The sequence below is a fragment of the Drosophila erecta genome, unplaced genomic scaffold (genome assembly GCF_003286155.1).
Source record: "Drosophila erecta strain 14021-0224.00,06,07 unplaced genomic scaffold, DereRS2 tig00000021-arrow-pilon, whole genome shotgun sequence".
NCBI lineage: Eukaryota > Metazoa > Arthropoda > Insecta > Diptera > Drosophilidae > Drosophila > Drosophila erecta.
Window position 1 is genome coordinate 4797252 of NW_020825198.1, and position 19240 is coordinate 4816491.

General features: G+C 39.8%; 1 protein-coding gene across 4 annotated transcripts; it reads left to right on the forward strand.

Moving 5' to 3' along the window:
- Positions 1-1146: 1146 nt before the first annotated feature.
- On the forward strand, positions 1147-18460 carry LOC6544950. Of its 4 annotated transcripts, none has more exons than XM_001971508.3 (6): positions 1147-1358; positions 12071-12289; positions 12370-13209; positions 16368-16525; positions 16588-17371; positions 17446-18460. In XM_001971508.3, exons 2-6 carry the CDS (start codon positions 12208-12210, stop codon positions 17805-17807), a joined length of 2226 nt encoding a protein of 741 aa, XP_001971544.1. In that variant the 5' UTR covers positions 1147-1358; positions 12071-12207; the 3' UTR covers positions 17808-18460. The 4 variants fall into 4 exon arrangements, with proteins under 4 accessions (XP_001971544.1, XP_026833031.1, XP_026833032.1 ...); XM_026977230.1 differs by lacking the exon at positions 1147-1358 and adding an exon at positions 1394-1692; XM_026977231.1 differs by lacking the exon at positions 1147-1358 and adding an exon at positions 5447-5480.
- Positions 18461-19240: the final 780 nt, after the last annotated feature.

The following is a 19240-nucleotide window of genomic DNA, read 5'->3' on the forward strand; positions in this document are numbered from 1 at the left end:
CGCCCTGCAAAGGGTTAAAGTTAAAAGTTGCTCACTCGGCCAATAGGCTAATCGGTTCCATCGAAAATAGCCCCTCTATGTGCCACATCCGATCGCTATATCTGCGGCTATTTAAGATCGTTTCGAGGCAGCCAACCACCACCACCATCATCTTCGTTCTTGTGGGCCAAGACAAATGCAACTGCGAGCGGCGGATGGCAAATGTCGCCTTAAATTAAATTTAATTGGCACTCTGGGGCTGGGCAAAGCAGCTGTGGGGTGCCAACTGTATCTGGATGTGTGGCTATCCTACTTCTACTGTTGAAAAGCCCCTTTAATTGCAGCTGTTATGACGGGCAGTTAAAGTTTGTTTGGTTATGCAAAGTAAGTGCACCTGGCGTAGGAATTAGTTATTAAGCGTTTGGGGGAGGTTAGTTAGGGAAGTAAAGATTATGAACAGGTATGTTTAACTTCTAAGTACGATAAATAAACTAGTTCAGGATGTGGCATATTGATTAAATTATAAGTTACAAAGTCCGAATCTGTAAGCAGAGCCCAAGTTCCCAGCATATTTCGCTTGGGAAAACCTTCAAGTAAATAATATTAAATATCAAATAACAATTGTTGTAGCAGACAGTAAAAGTCAATTAAAATCTACCAAAAGCAATCATGAACATAATATTGTTATTTATTCAGCGTGTCCGCCCCATGTTGACAACGAATTAAGGACCTTTTAGTTATGCATATTAGGTCAATATTTCCTAGTTCATTAAGGAAACGGTATGTAGCGTCTGTAGCCAAGTCCCATATGCATATCAGCCAGACTAAAACACCCTCAGCAACAATGCACGTGTGTCTATCCGCCTAGTGCCGCCGAGGATTCCCCATTGCGGGGGTGTTTCTGTGCGAGTGTGAACAGCCCTAAGGGTTGAAAATTCCAGACGGCCGAAAAAAGCGGAAAGCATTTCGTTAGACGGGAAAATCTTGGCGAGAGCCAAACAGAAATCGTAACACAAATACAGGGGTAATCATAGACGCCGGCCGCTGAAAAGTATGCAACGCTATTTTTCCAACGACTCTTAAGTCACAGTCGCGTCCCCGCATGGGGGAAATTGGGTAGGGTGGCCGAAACAGCTGGCTCTGAATGCTTTCCGGTTTTTTGCCGCTGTTGCCCGTTTAGTTTTCTTTCGAACGGCGAGGCGTTTGGACGCGCACGCGGATTGCCAGTTGGGAAAATATATATCGAAACCGTGCCTCGAACTCACCCACGCCGGGAGCTTCTTTGACTTCTGGCAGCTGCCGCCAAAACACAAAAAATACATATCAAATAGAAACAAAGTAGTTTTTATTTGAGACAATCGCGCGACGCGCGCTTTTCGGTGTGTTTTCCTCTATTAGCTACTTATACATAGCATATTAGTGTGTTTCCCTCTGCTTCTTTGGTTTTTTCGAAAAACTTATTTTCGTAGTCACTGCTCGTTTTTAGAAATCGCTGCGCGTTTAGCTTGGCAGTGTCGCCTGTTATTCTTGTGCCAGCCAGTGTTGAATTTGAAATATTCTCATTTAATTTGAAAATAAAAAGATAGAAAGCGAATTAAGAATACAATCAAATTCGATTTCGTATTTTCCCCGACGACAAGTGCTTGTGGTGTTACTCTACTTGTGCGATTGACAGTGTGGGCTTTTGGTTAATGGAGAATACATAAATAGCAAGTAATGAACCCATAACAAACAAGAAGCTACGATTTGGTCATTGACTGAATAATTTGCCAAAGCAAGTGCCATAAGAACGGAAACATTATTAATCGATTTTCGGCTAACGCTTATGGCAGTCAAGCAAATACATTACAAGTTATTATATATTCCATATGCATTTTGCTATGGAATTGATGACCATTGAAAGTGAATTTGCATGTAAATTATTGCCTTAAATTGGAAAATGGTCTTCTGGCCGGAAAACGTTACAGGATTTTTTTTAAAAATTATTTTATAAAAGCTAAAACTTATAAATCATTTTTTTTAATTAAAAAATGTATTTGCTGGCTGCTTTTTAAGTTTTATTTTTAAGTCAGATCTGCAGCTTTGTCATTTTTTTAATATTTGAAATGCGTTGCTTAATTATAAACCATATTATGGGTAATCCTGCCCATGTCCTCGGTAAAACCTTCCCTAAAGCTTACTCATCAATCATTTCGCACACAAAACCCACTCACAAAATTGTGATGTCATCTGGTTTGGCGGCTTCTGCGGTCACCGTAGGCAGCCAAAAGACGAAATTAAAAGCGAAAATGAAGTGACTTACTAACCACAAATGGAGGACGACTTCGTTCGACTTCCAGCAAGGACTTCGTTTGCCCTCGGTCACGTGTTGCATTTGCCTCGAAGGATTTGGGGTCTGCGAATGAAATCATCATCAGCGCGGAGCAGAGAAAATCGATGAAATTGTGGGGACAAACTTCCTTCGCTCACCCATTGAAAAATGCAATTTTCGCGGCGACTCACTGACGCTGAGACTGCCTGGCGACATGGCCATGGCATATATATGGCCCACATAAAAAAGACAATTGCTTAATGCACTATGCAATGCCGACCCACTCCAATGTCCTTTTGTTAGTTTGCCCACAGTGTGCAGTCGGGTAATTTAATCAGCCAGGCGCTCAATTGACGCCAGGACACCAGGAATAGTAACCTTGGTAACTACAACAAAAGGACCCACAAAGGACTCTGCGTGTGACCAGTTGCCGCCCCCTAATGCCCGTGGACTGGGGGTGTGGGTGCGGGGTATCAAGCAATTTGCCGTAATTTTTATTGACATTTTTATTTTCCACCCATGACGTCGGCATCGTTTCCACTTACTATGTTGCATCTGTTGCGTTTTCTTTTTAGCGAGCCGCAATTGCACTTTTTTTCTATTTCTATTTATGACGTTTCCAGTGGCTGACGGGCCTCTTTTGAGTTTTCTTTTTATGGGAATGACCTAATAGTTGCTAAATAGGTTTATGCGTTCAGCGACCAAGTCATTGGAAAGGTATTTCCCTAAATGGTCTTAAAAAAGCAATTACCCAATTTAGTCTTTAATTTAATTAACTCGCGTCGTTTGGTTATCAAATATTTTGTCTCTCTTCGTATTTTGAGTACACCAAAATCACAATGAACACATTTCTAATTTGAAAATAAATATATAAATTTAAATGTGCAGTATGAAAGTAGCATATCAAATTTCAAAATCATGGCTCTGTCAATTTATGCGAGGAATAAAATATGCTTCTTTAATGTATGGAAAGCCTTACAATTTTCTTGACCCAGATATATGGACATATTTCATGATCTATCAATAAATTAAGCAATTTATCATCACCCCAAGTTACCCTTAAGTAGCCCAAAAGTAGCAAAGTTATGCGTGTGGGACTTGGTAAAAAATACCGATAGGGTGGAACAAATGCCGGTAGGCAAAACGTAAATAATAACATCCACCCCGTTGCAATAAAAGAAGGAAATAGGCATTAAAACACGCCGGGCGTTGCCGTCAATCAAGCCAAAAATGAAATCTACGCCAAAAAGGGGGCCAAGAAGCGTCGTTAGAAGAGGCAGGAAACCACCCCAGAAAAGGCAGAATGTGCCGGGAACCACCCTTAGAAAAGGTTAGAGAACCACCCTAAGAAATCGTAGAAACTTCAAGATATCTCCACCTTGCCAATATTTCGTTGTATACGAGTACACAAAAGAAAAATAACGAAAACATACACCCGCATCGCTTTTGGCTTGAACTTGAATTTTGCAGAAAGCAACGCAGTCGATCTTCGCAGGCAAAAACAAAAACCCGACAAACAACTTCGGGGCTTAAACCGGCAGACAAGACATTCTAATGGCAAACAATGGGGCTATACACCAACACAAAAAGCCCATTGATGGGCCAGGGGAGTCCGGAATGAAGCATATAAACTATATAACATACTTGTATATATAGGCGGTACCTACATTTATTGGTATGGGTTTAATTTGAAACACAAAACCCAAAACAAGCTTTAGATATAAGGCATTCGAGTGTGTCCGCCGCATATGACATCATTTTGCCGTCATCAGCGATAACCTCATCATGATCTTTTTCGAAGATCTCTCCGCTGGGCAGTCGCTAAATTTGCTCTCGTATCGAAATTATGTTAGCTAAACGCATTCAGTGCTGATTTTTCCACAATTTGAAATTACATTTGTGTATTCGAGTATATGTTGTGGGATCTACTGTCGACATATTGAGCTTATCCATTCGCACATCTGGTGCGGATACTTTCAGTGGGTTATGTTTTTATATATAAAAGGCATGTGTGCAAATAATCGATTCCATGGAGACTAAAATAATCTCGAAAGAATGAATAAAAATAATGAAAAGGGAAGTAAACATTTAAATTTCGATTGTTATCTTTGGATCGTTGAATTGTTTGTGTTGGAGAAGTTGGTTTACTTACAGGGCCTTATGTCACAGAACTGGAACAAATAAATATTTAAAATTTTGGTGGCCTTGAAATTATATAAATAGTTTCCCCTCTTTTGAGGAAATATGTATATGTGAGCTATGGGGAAAATGTTAAAATCAGGGAAATGTCACCATGTTCAGTACTTATATAGGTCACAAAACTTGACCGTATCTGTAGAACTAATCCTAATTTCACTGTCCACAAACCAAAGTCTTGTAAGTTTATATAGTGCCCAAACATATTTCGTTATGTGTGTCGAATGACTCAGAGACAGCGACGCCTCCTTCAGGCTGTCTCAAAGATATATACCACAAGATATACGTATATATTTGTACATTCGCAGAGAGCAAGATACTTTCAGGCTATTTCGGCAACTGTCATGGACCCCCAAGCATTTACAGTAGCTGCGCTGTTCTGTTTGTTTTTATTTATGACGCACCACTATTTTGGCGGACCAACGAAACTAGGGCAAACTTGTGTTGGCTCTGTTTTGATTTCTGGCGACCAAGACAGCGCGTTTGGGCCAGCAAACATTACTCTACTGAGTAAGGCAGTTAAGTGCCAGCGAATTCAATGTCAGACGGCGCCATTGTCAGGCAAGTCGAAAACTGCCCACGCCACATAAAAAGGGATTTGCTAAGTCTTTTGTATTTTTTGTCTCTGGTGTTCGGTTGTCGAGGGACAGACAAAGGAAATGTTGTGAACCAATCGAGAACATGCTCAAGTTAATGCTGCATTCGAGGAAATGTTTTCCTGTTTACGAGCATCAGTATGAGCAGAGTATCTGGGTATCTGCCGCTTGAATGACAGGCCAACGTCAAAGCCAACTTGTAGCTACAAATGTATCTATGTATCTCCTTTTGCGGACGCTCTTGCTGGCGCTCTTGGGGGCCGGTTTCCAGAATTGCATTTGCTGTCATTGAATTGGAAATCAAGTCTTGAGGAAATGTCTGCAATGCGTGACTTGGTTGGACAAAGATCCTCGACACCACTGGGCAGCCCTGACTTTGGATCCCAGCTCCAAAATTGGTAAGCTCGCAGGTTAACATACGTTTTTGGAGGCCCCACATTGCGACTGCGCCACAGTGATGTCTCAATTGTCGGCGCCGTCACTTTAATTCTCTTTTCGGATAACGGCAATTGGCAGGCTAAATAATTAATTGATAGCCAAACTGAAGCCACTGCAATTACAATTCAATTAAGCTCAAATTCCATGTCGCAATGGAAAAAACTGGCAAAACTATTTCAAAAAGGTTCGAAAGTTGAAATATTTTCACGCTGCACTGACGCGTTTCAAATGCATGGGAAATCGCAAGGTTAAATGCAAATATCTCATACATTGAGTCAGCAATTTATGAGGCATGATATCATAATTTGCCCCATGCTGGAAAATTGATTTAGAAAATCTGAAAGGCATGCACCTCCCTCGTGGCCCCAAGTCAGCTTATCAAAACTTTCTGGCATGATTTCATTAGGTTTTTGTTTCGTAAAAAATTGTAATTGTTCAATGAGGTATAAATATATATTTGTCACTCTGTTTTTTTGCGCTTTTAAAGAGAAAAATATATATTTTTCTTTGTTATTCCGTTGAAAGCCCTAGGCTCGCACGTTCTTTTTGATAAGTAAATTAACACAGTGATGGGTGAATCAAATATAGCTTTAAGATGTCGTCCCCTCTCCCATTCTTATTCTGCGTTCCGAGTGCTAAAAAGTTTTTAAATATAGATCGCACCGAAAAATATTGCGTCAAAGCAAGCAGATGATGTCATCGAGCCATTGCTCCAAATATCTCTAGAGAAACCCAGACGCGAGATCGTTTTATTTCGCTGTCTCTGGGGTCACGACACCTACAAATTGAAGCTGACAAAAGTTTTTGACAGTTTAATGGGGCTTGCATCACCGCCAGTTGGAGCAGCATCAGATGAGCATTTCTTTTTGCACGGTTGGATGTCCAACCACCCAACTTTGCTGGCCAGTTTGGCCGACAGCTGATTGCGTCGACGGGGGAAATCAGTCGAGAAACAAGTGCTGTAAACAAAAATGCATGAGCAGGCAACAAGTTGCAAGCTGCGGCCGGCCGGCCCATTTGCATTCAAGTGCTGGCTGGCCTCCAGCGATCATCAGAAAATCTAAACAAGAAATTGATTTTCAAATTGGTTTACCTGAAAGTGTAAATGTGGCTTGGATTCCCCACATTGTGTGGCCTAAAAAATAAACAATAAAAATGTCTGGAAGCGGGAGACTTTGATGTTTGTGTTTCTATCTTGCTTATAATAACTGCACATTTGAAATTTTGGAAAAACAATTGTGGGAAATCCTACAAAATAGTTCATATTGATGAAATTTTTATCACAATTCCATTTTATTACTGCAAACTGTTTGATTATTTTTGGCATAAAATTGAGGTTTGTGGTCCATATTGAAACTAGATGCTAAATACAAATATAAACAACAATAAATTCATGCTAGGCTGAAATATTTATGAATTTCGTTTTTTTGCTGCCCGCCGAGCAAAGAAAGATTTTCTATTTTTGTGTCTCGCACTAATTGAGAGAATTTTCGCCATAAACCAGTGGAAATTATTTCTCCACTGGATTTCTTCATCTGCATAGCTTAGCCTCCCCTTCCTCGCCAGAATTTTGGAACTGCTCTAGTGTTTTCCCCGTTGGCCCCGGGGAACTGTGACTTGCGTGTGGCTGCTCTATAAATTGCTCAATCATGGGCTCCACTGGCTTTACATTTGCGCATAAATTCTTGCTTGGCCTCTAGGAAATAATACGAATCCGGAAAGCATGAAGATCTCGGAGGGTCGGGTCACTGTGCCCACCCAATGCACTTGCCTGTGTTTTGACCCAATTTCCGTAGCTTAATTAATTAGACAGCGAGCACGAGCCAGCATATACACCATATAGACATACACATACATGAGGTGCACCACGGGAAGGGGATCGAATGGGAATGTATGGTCTAGATTGCGTGTATCACATTGTTAGGGGCGTGGCCAAGTATCCAAATGGCTCCTCGGGGGAGCCTTGTTGTTCCGTTAATGGAAATGCGTTTTTAAGTGCATTTCGGGCGGTTGAGAGCTGCTAAGTAGATTGTAATTTCCTCAAAGGCAAGTGGGTAGAATGACTATAAATAGGTTTGATGTATCTATGCATTGAAATGCACCTTAACACTGGACTACAGGCACCTCTAATTTAATCGAAATATTTTTTTGGATTGCTTTTTCTTTTTTTTTATATATATTATCGAATTAAAAGGGGCTAGTATCTATGAAAAGATTTCAAGAATAATAATTTGTAATATATTGTTTTGCATTTGTGATTGTTGGTTATCCCGTGTAAAGTCAAAGCCAATTTGAGCTGGCAGCATTCCAGACAAGTTGTCAACACACGATTGTGAGTCAGGAAAATGTCTTTACGCCATTTCCATAATCATAAAGCACGGCTTACTGGGATTGGCAGTGCCAATGTAAATCTCGCATTCACAAAGACCTCACACGAAAACAATGAATATTGCACAATATCATTAACCGAAAGCCCTAACGGAAGTGTGCCTTATAAACTACCACCAAGGTTTGCGATGTGATGTAGCCTCACCTCAAAAACTCCGCGACGCATTCATCAATAAGTCACTATATACACCATACTCTATAACTACCCAATTGATTAGGCGTACGTTCATTCAACTATAGAGCTTCGAATGTGTGGGTCTACGAGTGTAGGTCGTTGCGATGGAAAAGTAACACAGAAATTGAACCAGAACCTCGCTACGTGACTGGCTTGTAAACAAATGGAAGAGTCCCAATTAAATGCACAATAAAACGAGGAAATCAGGTAAAAATGCCAAATCAAAATAGCGTAGACAATCGATAAATATGTGCGAGTGGCTACTTATAGCTACCGAAACTAATTTGCGTATTTCGAAATTTATGCTGGCTAAATGTCAAAAGGCAAGTGTCTGTAAATGAGCAAATCCACCATTCGATACTCAATGCTCGATAGAAACCGAAATGAAAACATTTAAGGTGCATTGACTGGCCGAAAGATCTGGCATAGGTCCAGAGAAAGGCTATGAAAGATGGCCAATAAATATTTCTTACTTTCATTTGGAGCTTTTCGAGAGTCTAGACCTTCAATGACGTTGCACTTGCCGCGGCAATAGTCGTCAGCCCACACGTAGGCACTCGCCGCCCATGTTCGGAGCCAAATTGTTGACACAGTTCGAATGGTCGCACAATTTATGCATTTTAAATGTTAATTAAAGCCGGCACAGGCCCCATGCATCCATTCATAAATTTAACTAAATGCAAGCGGCCTTTGTGGCGGCTTTTCTAGTTTTCCCATTTTCTGTAGTCGTGTTACGCATAATTAAGCGGGCGGCGCGCTGTCTGAACACTGAAATCCAAAAATCCAAAAAAGAAGACAAAATCTATATAAAAACCAATTGACCCACAATGTCTGCTGAGATATGCAATGGGCAGGCGCAACTTTGTGGCCAAATATTGCACTCAAGAAGAAATACTGGCCAGCGCGGAAACTTGTGTTTCCAGCTGTCCGTTAAGGTGTTAAAATCGTTGGGCAAACAATGCGAAAATAATAAAGGAAACAAGCAAATGCAAACTGAAAAGCAGCCAATTTGCATGGGGCATGTGCAAATATATTACCTCATTGTCTTTGATTTCTGTTCGCTGGCTTTGGCCCCATCAGTAATTGACATTTACAGAGTGATTTACTTGACAACTGATAAAACAGCGGCGACATTATAGAGGGTCATGCTGATTGTTGTAGCTTGTAATTAAATTTCTATTTTCGGAGGCCTACCTACTCGCACATTCGTACATAATTACCGAACCACTGGCGACGCCATTAGGTTGCTCCAACAAAAAGTACAAAGTAAGTCCACATGCACGCAGAGTTCTCACAGTTGGTTTTCATTTGGCGGCTGAAAAACAAAAGTCGGAGGCGCCACCCAAGCGGAAAAGTTGCAAGCGGGCGTGTGGCGAAAACCGAAAAGAAAACTCGGATAATTTGCTCAGGCGGCAAAGCCGTCGATTGCGTAAGCAAACTTGGGAGTTTCAAGAAGATTAGGATAAATATTACGCAGCAGCACATATTTTACTAGTTACTGCGATTTAATCTTAACTTTATGACTGAAGTCAACTATCAAATTGCGCCAGAACATTGTAGTACTGTCACTAATGGCAACTATTGTAGTGTTCTATATAATATTCTTTGATTAGGTATCAACAATTTCAATAGGATATATTTATATCTATATATTTGGACAACCGTGAGATAAAATTATCAATCAAGTTCAGTGCGCAAGCTACTAAAATGGATTAACGAAGCTAACGTATGACTTATGTTGCAAGCATAAAAGTGGAATGAGTAGAAATGTTCGTCGCCTGGACAGACATAACTACACACTCGTCCGGTTAATTGTCAAATGCCCATGGATGCGAGGCCCTCGAATAGGTTCCTTGGACTGGCACCTCTCCTCCGATCCCGAACTATCCAAACACGCAATTGGAAAAGGCCAGCCATTTTCCTCTGTTCCTGCTTACCTTTTGTCGAATTTCTGGGCTAGCGCCGGCCAAAGTTTACCAAAGGTCATAAATAAGCGCACCATGTCATACGTAGTGCCCATGTGGGGCAATCACTGGTAGTCCAGGTGGTGGAGCCCCCAGTTGGATGGTTTTGTTTGGGGTTTTCGGTTTCTTCTCACTGCTTTCAATTTTGGGTGTGTGCGTGCGGGGCGTTTTGTCATTAAGTTGAAACTGAAGCTACATTTTTTTTATTTGCTGCTGGCTGTTGGCTGTTGGCTTACTAATTTGAATTTTGGTCTCAAACCCAGCGACAGTTTTTATAGCTGCTCTCGTATTGTATTTGTTACTATTTGGCTTACGTCATGCGTTGCTAGTTTGCTGGCTTTTGTTTGGGGAGTTGACCTTTTTTCGTACCTCCGGTTAAATTCAATGCTGATGCTGAGATAAGCCGGTAATATTTACAATATTACTTCGTGTAACACCAATTTGTTGCTGTCAAAAAACTGATAGCGCACAGATTTGAGTTCATCTATTTTTGAAAGATTATAGACTGTTTCTATATGAGTCATTGTCTGAACTCTGTGTTTACTTATCAAGTTGTTTGCATTCGGCCTGACCTTTGGCAAGGCTATCGTATTTTACATTATTGATTGACCCTAGCGGCGTTGTGGTATTAAGAGCCTGAATGTTTACAAACTGTGTGTAAATCAGACCTTGGAGTGATTGTGATTTGTTCAATTAGCTGGTGGTTTCTGTGAGATTTCGCAGATGGTAGATGGATCTGCCCATCTGCTCGACCTTCTTCCGTTTGGGTTGGGTAATTGCGGACTTTTATCTTTTGGGGGGCGTAGATCTCACGCAGAGTCAGTCAAATGCTTCGCTTATTTTGCTTGGGGTGATGTAATTTGCCTAGACGACAAGCCAAACAACCGGTTTTGCCACAAACTACTTAAATCTCGTTTCTTGCCATCCAAGTTCTCGCTCTGGGAGCTGCGCAATGGGAAATTATGACGATAAGCGTCTGGCACTTTCCTTTCCTTTCCTTTTCTTCCAGAGTCCCATTGTCAATGTTGAGGAACAGAGCTCACTTTAAGTGTCATCTTGCAATTGCAATTCAGACGGCGAAAGACGAAGGAGTAAGCTTCTTGCTCGACACATGCGTTTTAGTTATTATCAAGCAATTTACTTGTCAAGGGGGTTTAACGCACTGTCTAGTGGATGCATTAAGCACACAGAAGGGGTCAGTGAAATGGCCCAACTATGATCCAAAAGTGCGCACAATAAATCCTACTTCCACTTTATATCTATATAAACAGACAGTATATCATAGCTTAACATTGAAATAAAATATCTAAGGTATTGCTGAAGTTGTATCTTGTTGACTACAACCGTTTACATATGTTATATCAGCAGCCTTTTTATAATCATAATCTTAAGCAAATAGTTTGCTGATGACTAAAGCTATGTGCCAATGACAGTTTCGTTGACAGTTAATTTAAATTTATGTCTAGGGCAGGCGCAATATATATTTCATTACTGTTTTGCCATTGTCAATGTGTTCAATTACTCGTTTATTTTAGTTATGTTGCTGCTGCGCCATGGTGCGTATGTGTGTTATGAATGTCGACGGCGGCCTATTGCCTATTGACACTTGTTTATGTTTGACACCCCATTGTGACACGTATATATTTATATTTGTAACAGGGAGCTTGGCGAATGATTTTCAAAATGTTGTGTTTGCCCACCGATTACCATCGATGGGTGGCATCAAATGGCTTGATTGGTTTTTGATGTGCCCACAATTGGGCAGAGGAGCATCATGTGTGCTATTCCACCGGGTGCATAAATAGTTTTTCCAGCCTCCGATATCTTACTGTTTATGTGGTTACAGTTGGTGTTGTTTACACATCGGTGTGTGCGTGTGTGTGACTTTTGTGGTTGCGTGTGGCTCTAGCATTTCAATGTCTTTATATATTTTGTTGCCTCCTCCCATTCGGAAAATGTAGAAAATTTCACATTCTTGCTTTAGCATTTTTACTAACTTGGTTTCTTTTCTTTTCCTTTCCAGAACCCAGCGAGTCTAACATGAGCAACTGAGTCCCCACGAAACCAAGAGGAAATCGAACAGGAAGAACGAAGACCCCGAAAGGTGGCTTAATAACTGAGATTTTACATAGATAGTTTGTAGTAACCGAAATCGAGGAAATGGGTTTCATTGCGGAGCGCAAGCCGCGTGTCAACAAGACGTTGATCTCGCTCAAGTTTGTTGTGTTCTTCGTCATAACCGGTGAGTACTGTACTATATTTCCTATAGTTACTATATTTAAAAACCCCTAATTACCACAAAATTTTTATTTTACAATGCAGGTCTCACAGCCTTGCATGTTTTGCATGCCACCAAGCCCCTGTTGCTGGGACTAAACTTCTCGGAATACCGAACCATTACCATCTTGGCGCCATTTGTCTCCATTTTGGGCCCTTTGATCGTTGGTCCCTGGGCTGATCGATTGGCTGCCAAGAACCCGAATACTTTTGGAAAGACACTACGAGTGCTAACTGCCGTCTTTCTGCTGCTCTCGGCCTTCATATATGCCTTTCTGTTCGCCGTGCCGGAAGTCACTCGAAGAGGAGAAATCCGCGAGCCACTGGTCAGCTTTGGCTGCGATGAAACTGGAGGATTCTTGTTCCAGGAGCGCTGCGGCTTGAACTCCAGTTGCAGCCGGTGGGATCAGAAGGAGGGCAAAATCAACCTGTCGCGCTGCACCTACAGTTGCCAGAATCCCAAGCTCTATGAGCCACTCTATGTGGCTTGGTTGGCTGAGGTTCCCACAGTGGCTCCTTCCACAGAGCAGAGTTCCGAGTTCGACTACGAGGATGAGGGCAGTACGGCGGTAACCGAGAGCTTGCGCACCCGGAGGGACTTGGAGAGCTCGGATCCGGCGGATAGTGCTGGTGTGGAGGCCATTAGTGGCGAGGTTCCTCTGCATCGGTCCATCAGACAGGTCAAGAAACCCCCCACCAAGGTGTACGTCCAGCCCCCCCATGTCTGCCTTACACAGCGAAACCAGAACGGCAAGGATGTGGTGAAGCACTGCCACGCCTACACTGAGGACACCACCAGTGTGGTGATGGATGCCCTCATGGGTTCAGCGATCAGTCAGGAGGAGCACTACGATGACTACGAAGGATGGTGCCAATATCCACTTGGTGTGTAGATAATTTAAATATTTGTATAATTATACTCGTTACTCGTAGAGTAAAAGGGTATACTAGATTCGTTGAAAAGTAGGTAACATGCAGAAGGAAGCGTTTCCGTATATATATTCTTGATCAATAGCGAATCGAACTGGTCATGACCGTCCGTATGAACGCCTCGATCTCAGGAACTATAAAAGCCAGAATGATGAGATTAAGCATGCAGCTTCCAAATGTTGCCACGCCCACTCTAACGCACACCCCCCGCCCAAATCTGCCACGGACACATTTTCAAAAAAATTAAAAAAAAGTCCCAAAGCAATTTTTTGGATATTAAATGTAGAAATTCAAAAAAATTAAAAAATGTCCTAAGGCTAAAGTTTTAAACTCCATAACTCCACTTGTCTTAATCAGATTTTGAAGTGGCATACCTCTAAATGTTTCTGGCGCGATTCTCTAAAAATCTGCATTCAAATTTAAAAATGTATTTTTTTTTTAATTTTTTTGTCATTTTTCTGATGTATGATGTTGTAGAAATCAAAGGTTTAAAAAATGACCCAAATCTGAAGTTCTAAACGCCATAACTCCACTTGTCTAAATCAGATTTTGAAGTGGCATACCTCTAAATGTTTCTGGCGCGATTCTCTAAAAATCTGCATTCAAATTTAAAAATTTATTTTTTTTTAATTTTTTTGTCATTTTTCTGATGTATGATGTTGTAGAAATCAAAGAAATTAAAAAATGACCCAAATCTGAAGTTCTAAACGCCATAACTCCACTTCTCTTAATCAGATTTTGAAGTGGCATACCTCTAAATGTTTCTGGCGCGATTCTCTAAAAATCTGCATTCAAATTTAAAAATTTATTTTTTTTTAATTTTTTTGTCATTTTTCTGATGTAATATGTTGTAGAAATCAAAGAAATTAAAAAATGACCCAAATCTGAAGTTCTAAACGCCATAACTCCACTTGTCCTAATCAGATTTTGAAGTGGCATACCTATAAATGTTTCTGGCGCGATTCTCTAAAAATCTGCATTCAAATTTAAAAATGTATTTTTTTTTAATTTTTTTGTCATTTTTCTGATGTATGATGTTGTTGAAATCAAAGAAATTAAAAAATGACCCAAATCTGAAGTTCTAAACGCCATAACTCCACTTGTCTTAATCAGATTTTGAAGTGGCATACCTCTAAATGTTTCTGGCGCGATTCTCTAAAAGACTGCATTCAAATTTAGAAATTTATTTTTTTTTAATTTTTTTGTAATTTTTCTGATGTATGATGTTGTAGAAATCAAAGAAATTAAAAAATGACCCAAATCTGAAGTTCTAAACTCCATAACTCAACTTATCTTTATCGGATTTTGAAGTGGCACACCTCTAAATGTTTCTGGCGCGATTCTCTAAAAGACTGCATTCAAATTTAGAAATTTATTTTTTTTTCATTTTTTTGTAATTTTTCTGATGTATGATAGTGAAGAAATTCCAAAATATTAAATATGTCCTAAGGCTGAAGTTCTAAACTCCATAACTCAACTTATCTTTATCGGATTTTGAAGTGGCATACCTCTAAATGTTTCTGGCGCGATTCTCTAAAAGACTGCATTCAAATTTAGAAATTTATTTTTTTTAAATTTTTTTGTAATTTTTCTGATGTATGATATTGTAGAAATCAAAGAAATTAAAAAATGACCCAAATCTGAAGTTCTAAACTCCATAACTCCACTTGTCTTAATCAGATTTTGAAGTGGCATACCTCTAAATGTTTCTGGCGCGATTCTCTAAAAGACTGCATTCAAATTTAGAAATTTATTTTTTTTCCATTTTTTTGTAATTTTTCTGATGTATGATGTTGTAGAAATCAAAGAAATTAAAAAATGACCCAAATCTGAAGTTCTAAACTCCATAACTCAACTTATCTTTATCGGATTTTGAAGTGGCATACCTCTAAATGTTTCTGGCGCGATTCTCTAAAAGACTGCATTCAAATTTAGAAATTTATTTTTTTTCCATTTTTTTTTAATTTTTCTGATGTATGATGTTGTAGAAATCAAAGAAATTAAAAAACGTCCCAAGGCTGAAGTTCTAAACTCCATAACTCAACTTATCTTAGTCGGATTTTGAAGTGGCATACCTCTAAATGTTTCTGGCGCGATTCTCTAAAAGACTGCATTCAAATTTAGAAATTTATTTTTTTTCCATTTTTTTTGTAATTTTTCTGATGTATGATGTTGTAGAAATCAAAGAAATTAAAAAATGACCCAAATCTGAAGTTCTAAACTCCATAACTCAACTTATCTTTATCGGATTTTGAAGTGGCATACCTCTAAATGTTTCTGGCGCGATTCTCTAAAAGACTGCATTCAAATTTAGAAATTTATTTTTTTTTCATTTTTTTTTGTAATTTTTCTGATGTATGATGTTGTAGAAATCAAAGAAATTAAAAAATGACCCAAATCTGAAGTTCTAAACTCCATAACTCCACTTGTCTTAATCAGATTTTGAAGTGGCATACCTCTAAATGTTTCTGGCGCGATTCTCTAAAAGACTGCATTCAAATTTAGAAATTTATTTTTTTTCCATTTTTTTTGTAATTTTTCTGATGTATGATGTTGTAGAAATCAAAGAAATTAAAAAATGACCCAAATCTGAAGTTCTAAACTCCATAACTCAACTTATCTTTATCGGATTTTGAAGTGGCATACCTCTAAATGTTTCTGGCGCGATTCTCTAAAAGACTGCATTCAAATTTAGAAATTTATTTTTTTTTCATTTTTTTTTAATTTTTCTGATGTATGATGTTGTAGAAATCAAAGAAATTAAAAAACGTCCCAAGGCTGAAGTTCTAAACTCCATAACTCAACTTATCTTAGTCGGATTTTGAAGTGGTATACCTCTAAATGTTTCTGGCGCAATAATCTTAAAATCTGCATTCAAATTTTGAAATTAATTTTTTGAAAATTTTTTTTGTAATTTTTCTGATGTATGATAGTGAAGAAATTCAAAAATATTAAAAAATGCATGCAGCTTCCAGAGACATATACGTAGCGCAAGTTTGTTGAAAGTTGTCGTTTGCACTTTCACCAGCTGAGTAACGGGTATCTGATAGTCGGGGAACTCGACTATAGCATTTTAACTTGTTCTTTTTGTAACTTTTGGCTTATTTTTACAGAGGGTTTCCAGTGCCACATTCCCGTCGAGCAGGTTAATTACATGAAGGATTTCAAGCAATACACGCAGAACGACAGCAACTGCAAGCCCATGATCGAATGCCAAGTAGTGAATCCCTACCACGAAAAGAGTGTGCTATCGGACAGCGAGTGCACCAATGTGAGTATAGCTTTTATTCATATAAAATGTTTATATTTTCGAATATTTTGATTTATCCCTAGACCACCGGCAGTATCCACGATACCATCGTGGGCTATACGACCATTCGCTTGATTGGAGACATTTTTCCCATGGCTGCACTGACTCTGCTGAACACGGCAATCGTGATCGCAGTTCGTGAGACCTCCGAGGGAAGAGGAGAGGTGTGCCGCCAGTATGTTTGGGGTGCCATTGGCTATGTGCTGCTCTTCTCGCCGCTGGATCTGATCTTCTTCCAGAACGAGCCCAATTATGATGCCGCCCTGGTTGCTCTTATTATATTTATCGTTAGCTTTGTCTTGGGTGCTGTGGTGCTACTCTGTGCCACTCAGATGCCACTCAGTCCGCCGGAATGGTGGTGGCACACAAAGACCGGAATGCTGGTGGTTCCCATGTCCGCCATCCGTCGCTATACGCCCGAGATCTTGGTGCTGACACTGGTGTCCATTCTTTTTGGCACCTTCTGGAGCAGCATTCATAGCTACCTTCCCTGGACTTTCACCGATGTGAATGCCGTGTGCTATTCTGGCTTTATCCTCATCCTAGCTCTTTTCTTCAATGTGGACAAGTTTATTGAGTACTGCGGGCACTCGAATATCTTCATCGGTGGCTTGGCCATCTATGTCATTAGGTTTACGGCGTTGAGTGATGCCCAAACCCAGTGGTTGACTGTCGTCATGGAGGCCATTGAGCCGGTTGTAATTGGTCTGATTTGGATTACCATCATCCTGTACATGCGTCATGCCATGCCAAGAAAATTGACAGCTACTGGACAGGCAATCGCTGTATTGGCCTTCTTTGGATTGGGTAAGTATTGGACGAAATATTCCATGTTGATCTGAATTTTATAAATTCAACAATGCGCTTAATGGATTTTTCAGGCAAAGGCTTTGGTGCTCTGATTGGATTAGCTCGCGATGAGTGGGATCCGAAACTAGAGTACTGGTCCTGCACCTACCAATGGCTGGCTATTGTGGCCTGCATTGTGGCTGTGGTCTATTTCGGAATCTATAATCTGATCCTGGCCCCACGATGCACCGCCAAGCCACAGCACTCTGAGGAGTTGATTTCTGGATCCGCATCGCAAAACTTTGGCAATACCGGAACCGGAAACGGTGCTGGTAACGGAACCGGAAACGGAAACGGCGCTGGAGCGTCGCTTAACGGAAACGGAAACGGGAGCTACTCGCCACTAAGAGTTTACCACAACGAGAGGGGGAAGAAGGGACAGTTTAGATACTAAGATAAAGTGGGAAGTCCAGAGACTAATGGATGTTTTACTCTTTGCATGGATCACTAATGCTCCGCCTCTCTCAAATCGAGTGCGAATGATATACTTAGTTTTTAAATGTGTACACCACGCCTCGTCCTCCTCCACCTACCGCCCCCCGCCCGCTTGAGGGCAACACTGCTAATAGTTTGTAATGCGTATTTTTGCTAAGTGTATACACCAGGAGGATGAAAAACAAAAGAGTGGAGAATTATTAAAAACAAAAAAAATTGACTTTTTTATAAATCGCATGTAGAATTTATTTTATTTGTTATTTAATGCCAACTAAGCGAGTTTATAATTTTAATTAAATCGCAGTGCGGAAGATGACAATAGCAAAAAATATCACCCAACCAAATCATCAACTGCCCGAATTTAATTGCAACAATAGCCATGGATACAGCAAAAGCAATAACGACTTCCCCAACCAGCACGTCGTTCTCTTTACAACGTTACAAAAATGAAGGCATCAATTTTTAATGAAACATTTGCGTGATTTTACTAAGCATAATATATGATGCACTATGAGCATATAAATGTAACAATAAAACAGAAAATGTAATTATACAAAAATATAATTAATGGTAATTAAATGTTTCCAAATTAAGCGTAATAACTGCAGAAGAGGTTTTTGTTATGGGCTTAAAAGGGAAGTGGAAATGGAAATGGCAAGCGGAAAATATAATGAGGGTAAATGAGGAAGCAATTTGGCCAATAATCCATGTTATAATCTCATGAAGAAATCTACCTAAGTTTCGTTTCAGCGTCTATGATGCAGCGCCATCTACATTTGGCTTTTTCTGCGTAGTAAGTTCAAGTTTTCTTAGACAACGACCTTCGTTTGGAAACTTAGCAGTTTGCAAAAGCTGAATAAGAATTGGTATGAAGCTTTTATCTGGAAGCTTATCTTGCATCAAAAGCTATTGTCTTTAAATCCCACTTCTTGGTTAATTATTTTTGTTATTTTCCACCTCGATTTGCAATTTATGAGTCCCATGAATTGCATTTACTCAGTGAATGACGCCGCGCAAATATTTTCCCAGCACTTGTTCTAGCAATATACGAGTCCTTGTGTGGAAAGACGCAGACGAAGCCACAGGATGGCGGACTCTTGACCCCGAAGGATATTGGCTGGCTCTTAATAGCCCAAAAACTTAAGAGCAGAAGGGCCGTCTCACTGCTAGAGATTGTGATATTTTCGAGGATAATAAGAACGTAATAAATAAATTAATATAGGTCCTTAAAAATATTTAATGAGATACTTTACTTACTTTTTTGTATAATATAATATTAAAACATTAATATTCTGAAATAAGTCATGTATAAACAATATTAAAAACGCTGTTTCAAAGTGATCCCAATTTTTCTCGGTGCACTTAGCTGCCAGAAGAAAGCCAGTGACAGTG

What these genes read in the sequence shown, in the direction of transcription:
- LOC6544950 (XM_001971508.3), top strand. Translation starts at nt 12,208, where the DNA reads ATGGGTTTCATTGCGGAGCGCAAGCCGCGTGTCAACAAGACGTTGATC. An exon ending in ATGGTGCCAATATCCACTTG is followed by an intron (nt 13,210 to 16,367) that starts GTGTGTAGATAA and finishes TTATTTTTACAG; the next exon opens with AGGGTTTCCAGTGCCACATT. An exon ending in CGGACAGCGAGTGCACCAAT is followed by an intron (nt 16,526 to 16,587) that starts GTGAGTATAGCT and finishes ATTTATCCCTAG; the next exon opens with ACCACCGGCAGTATCCACGA.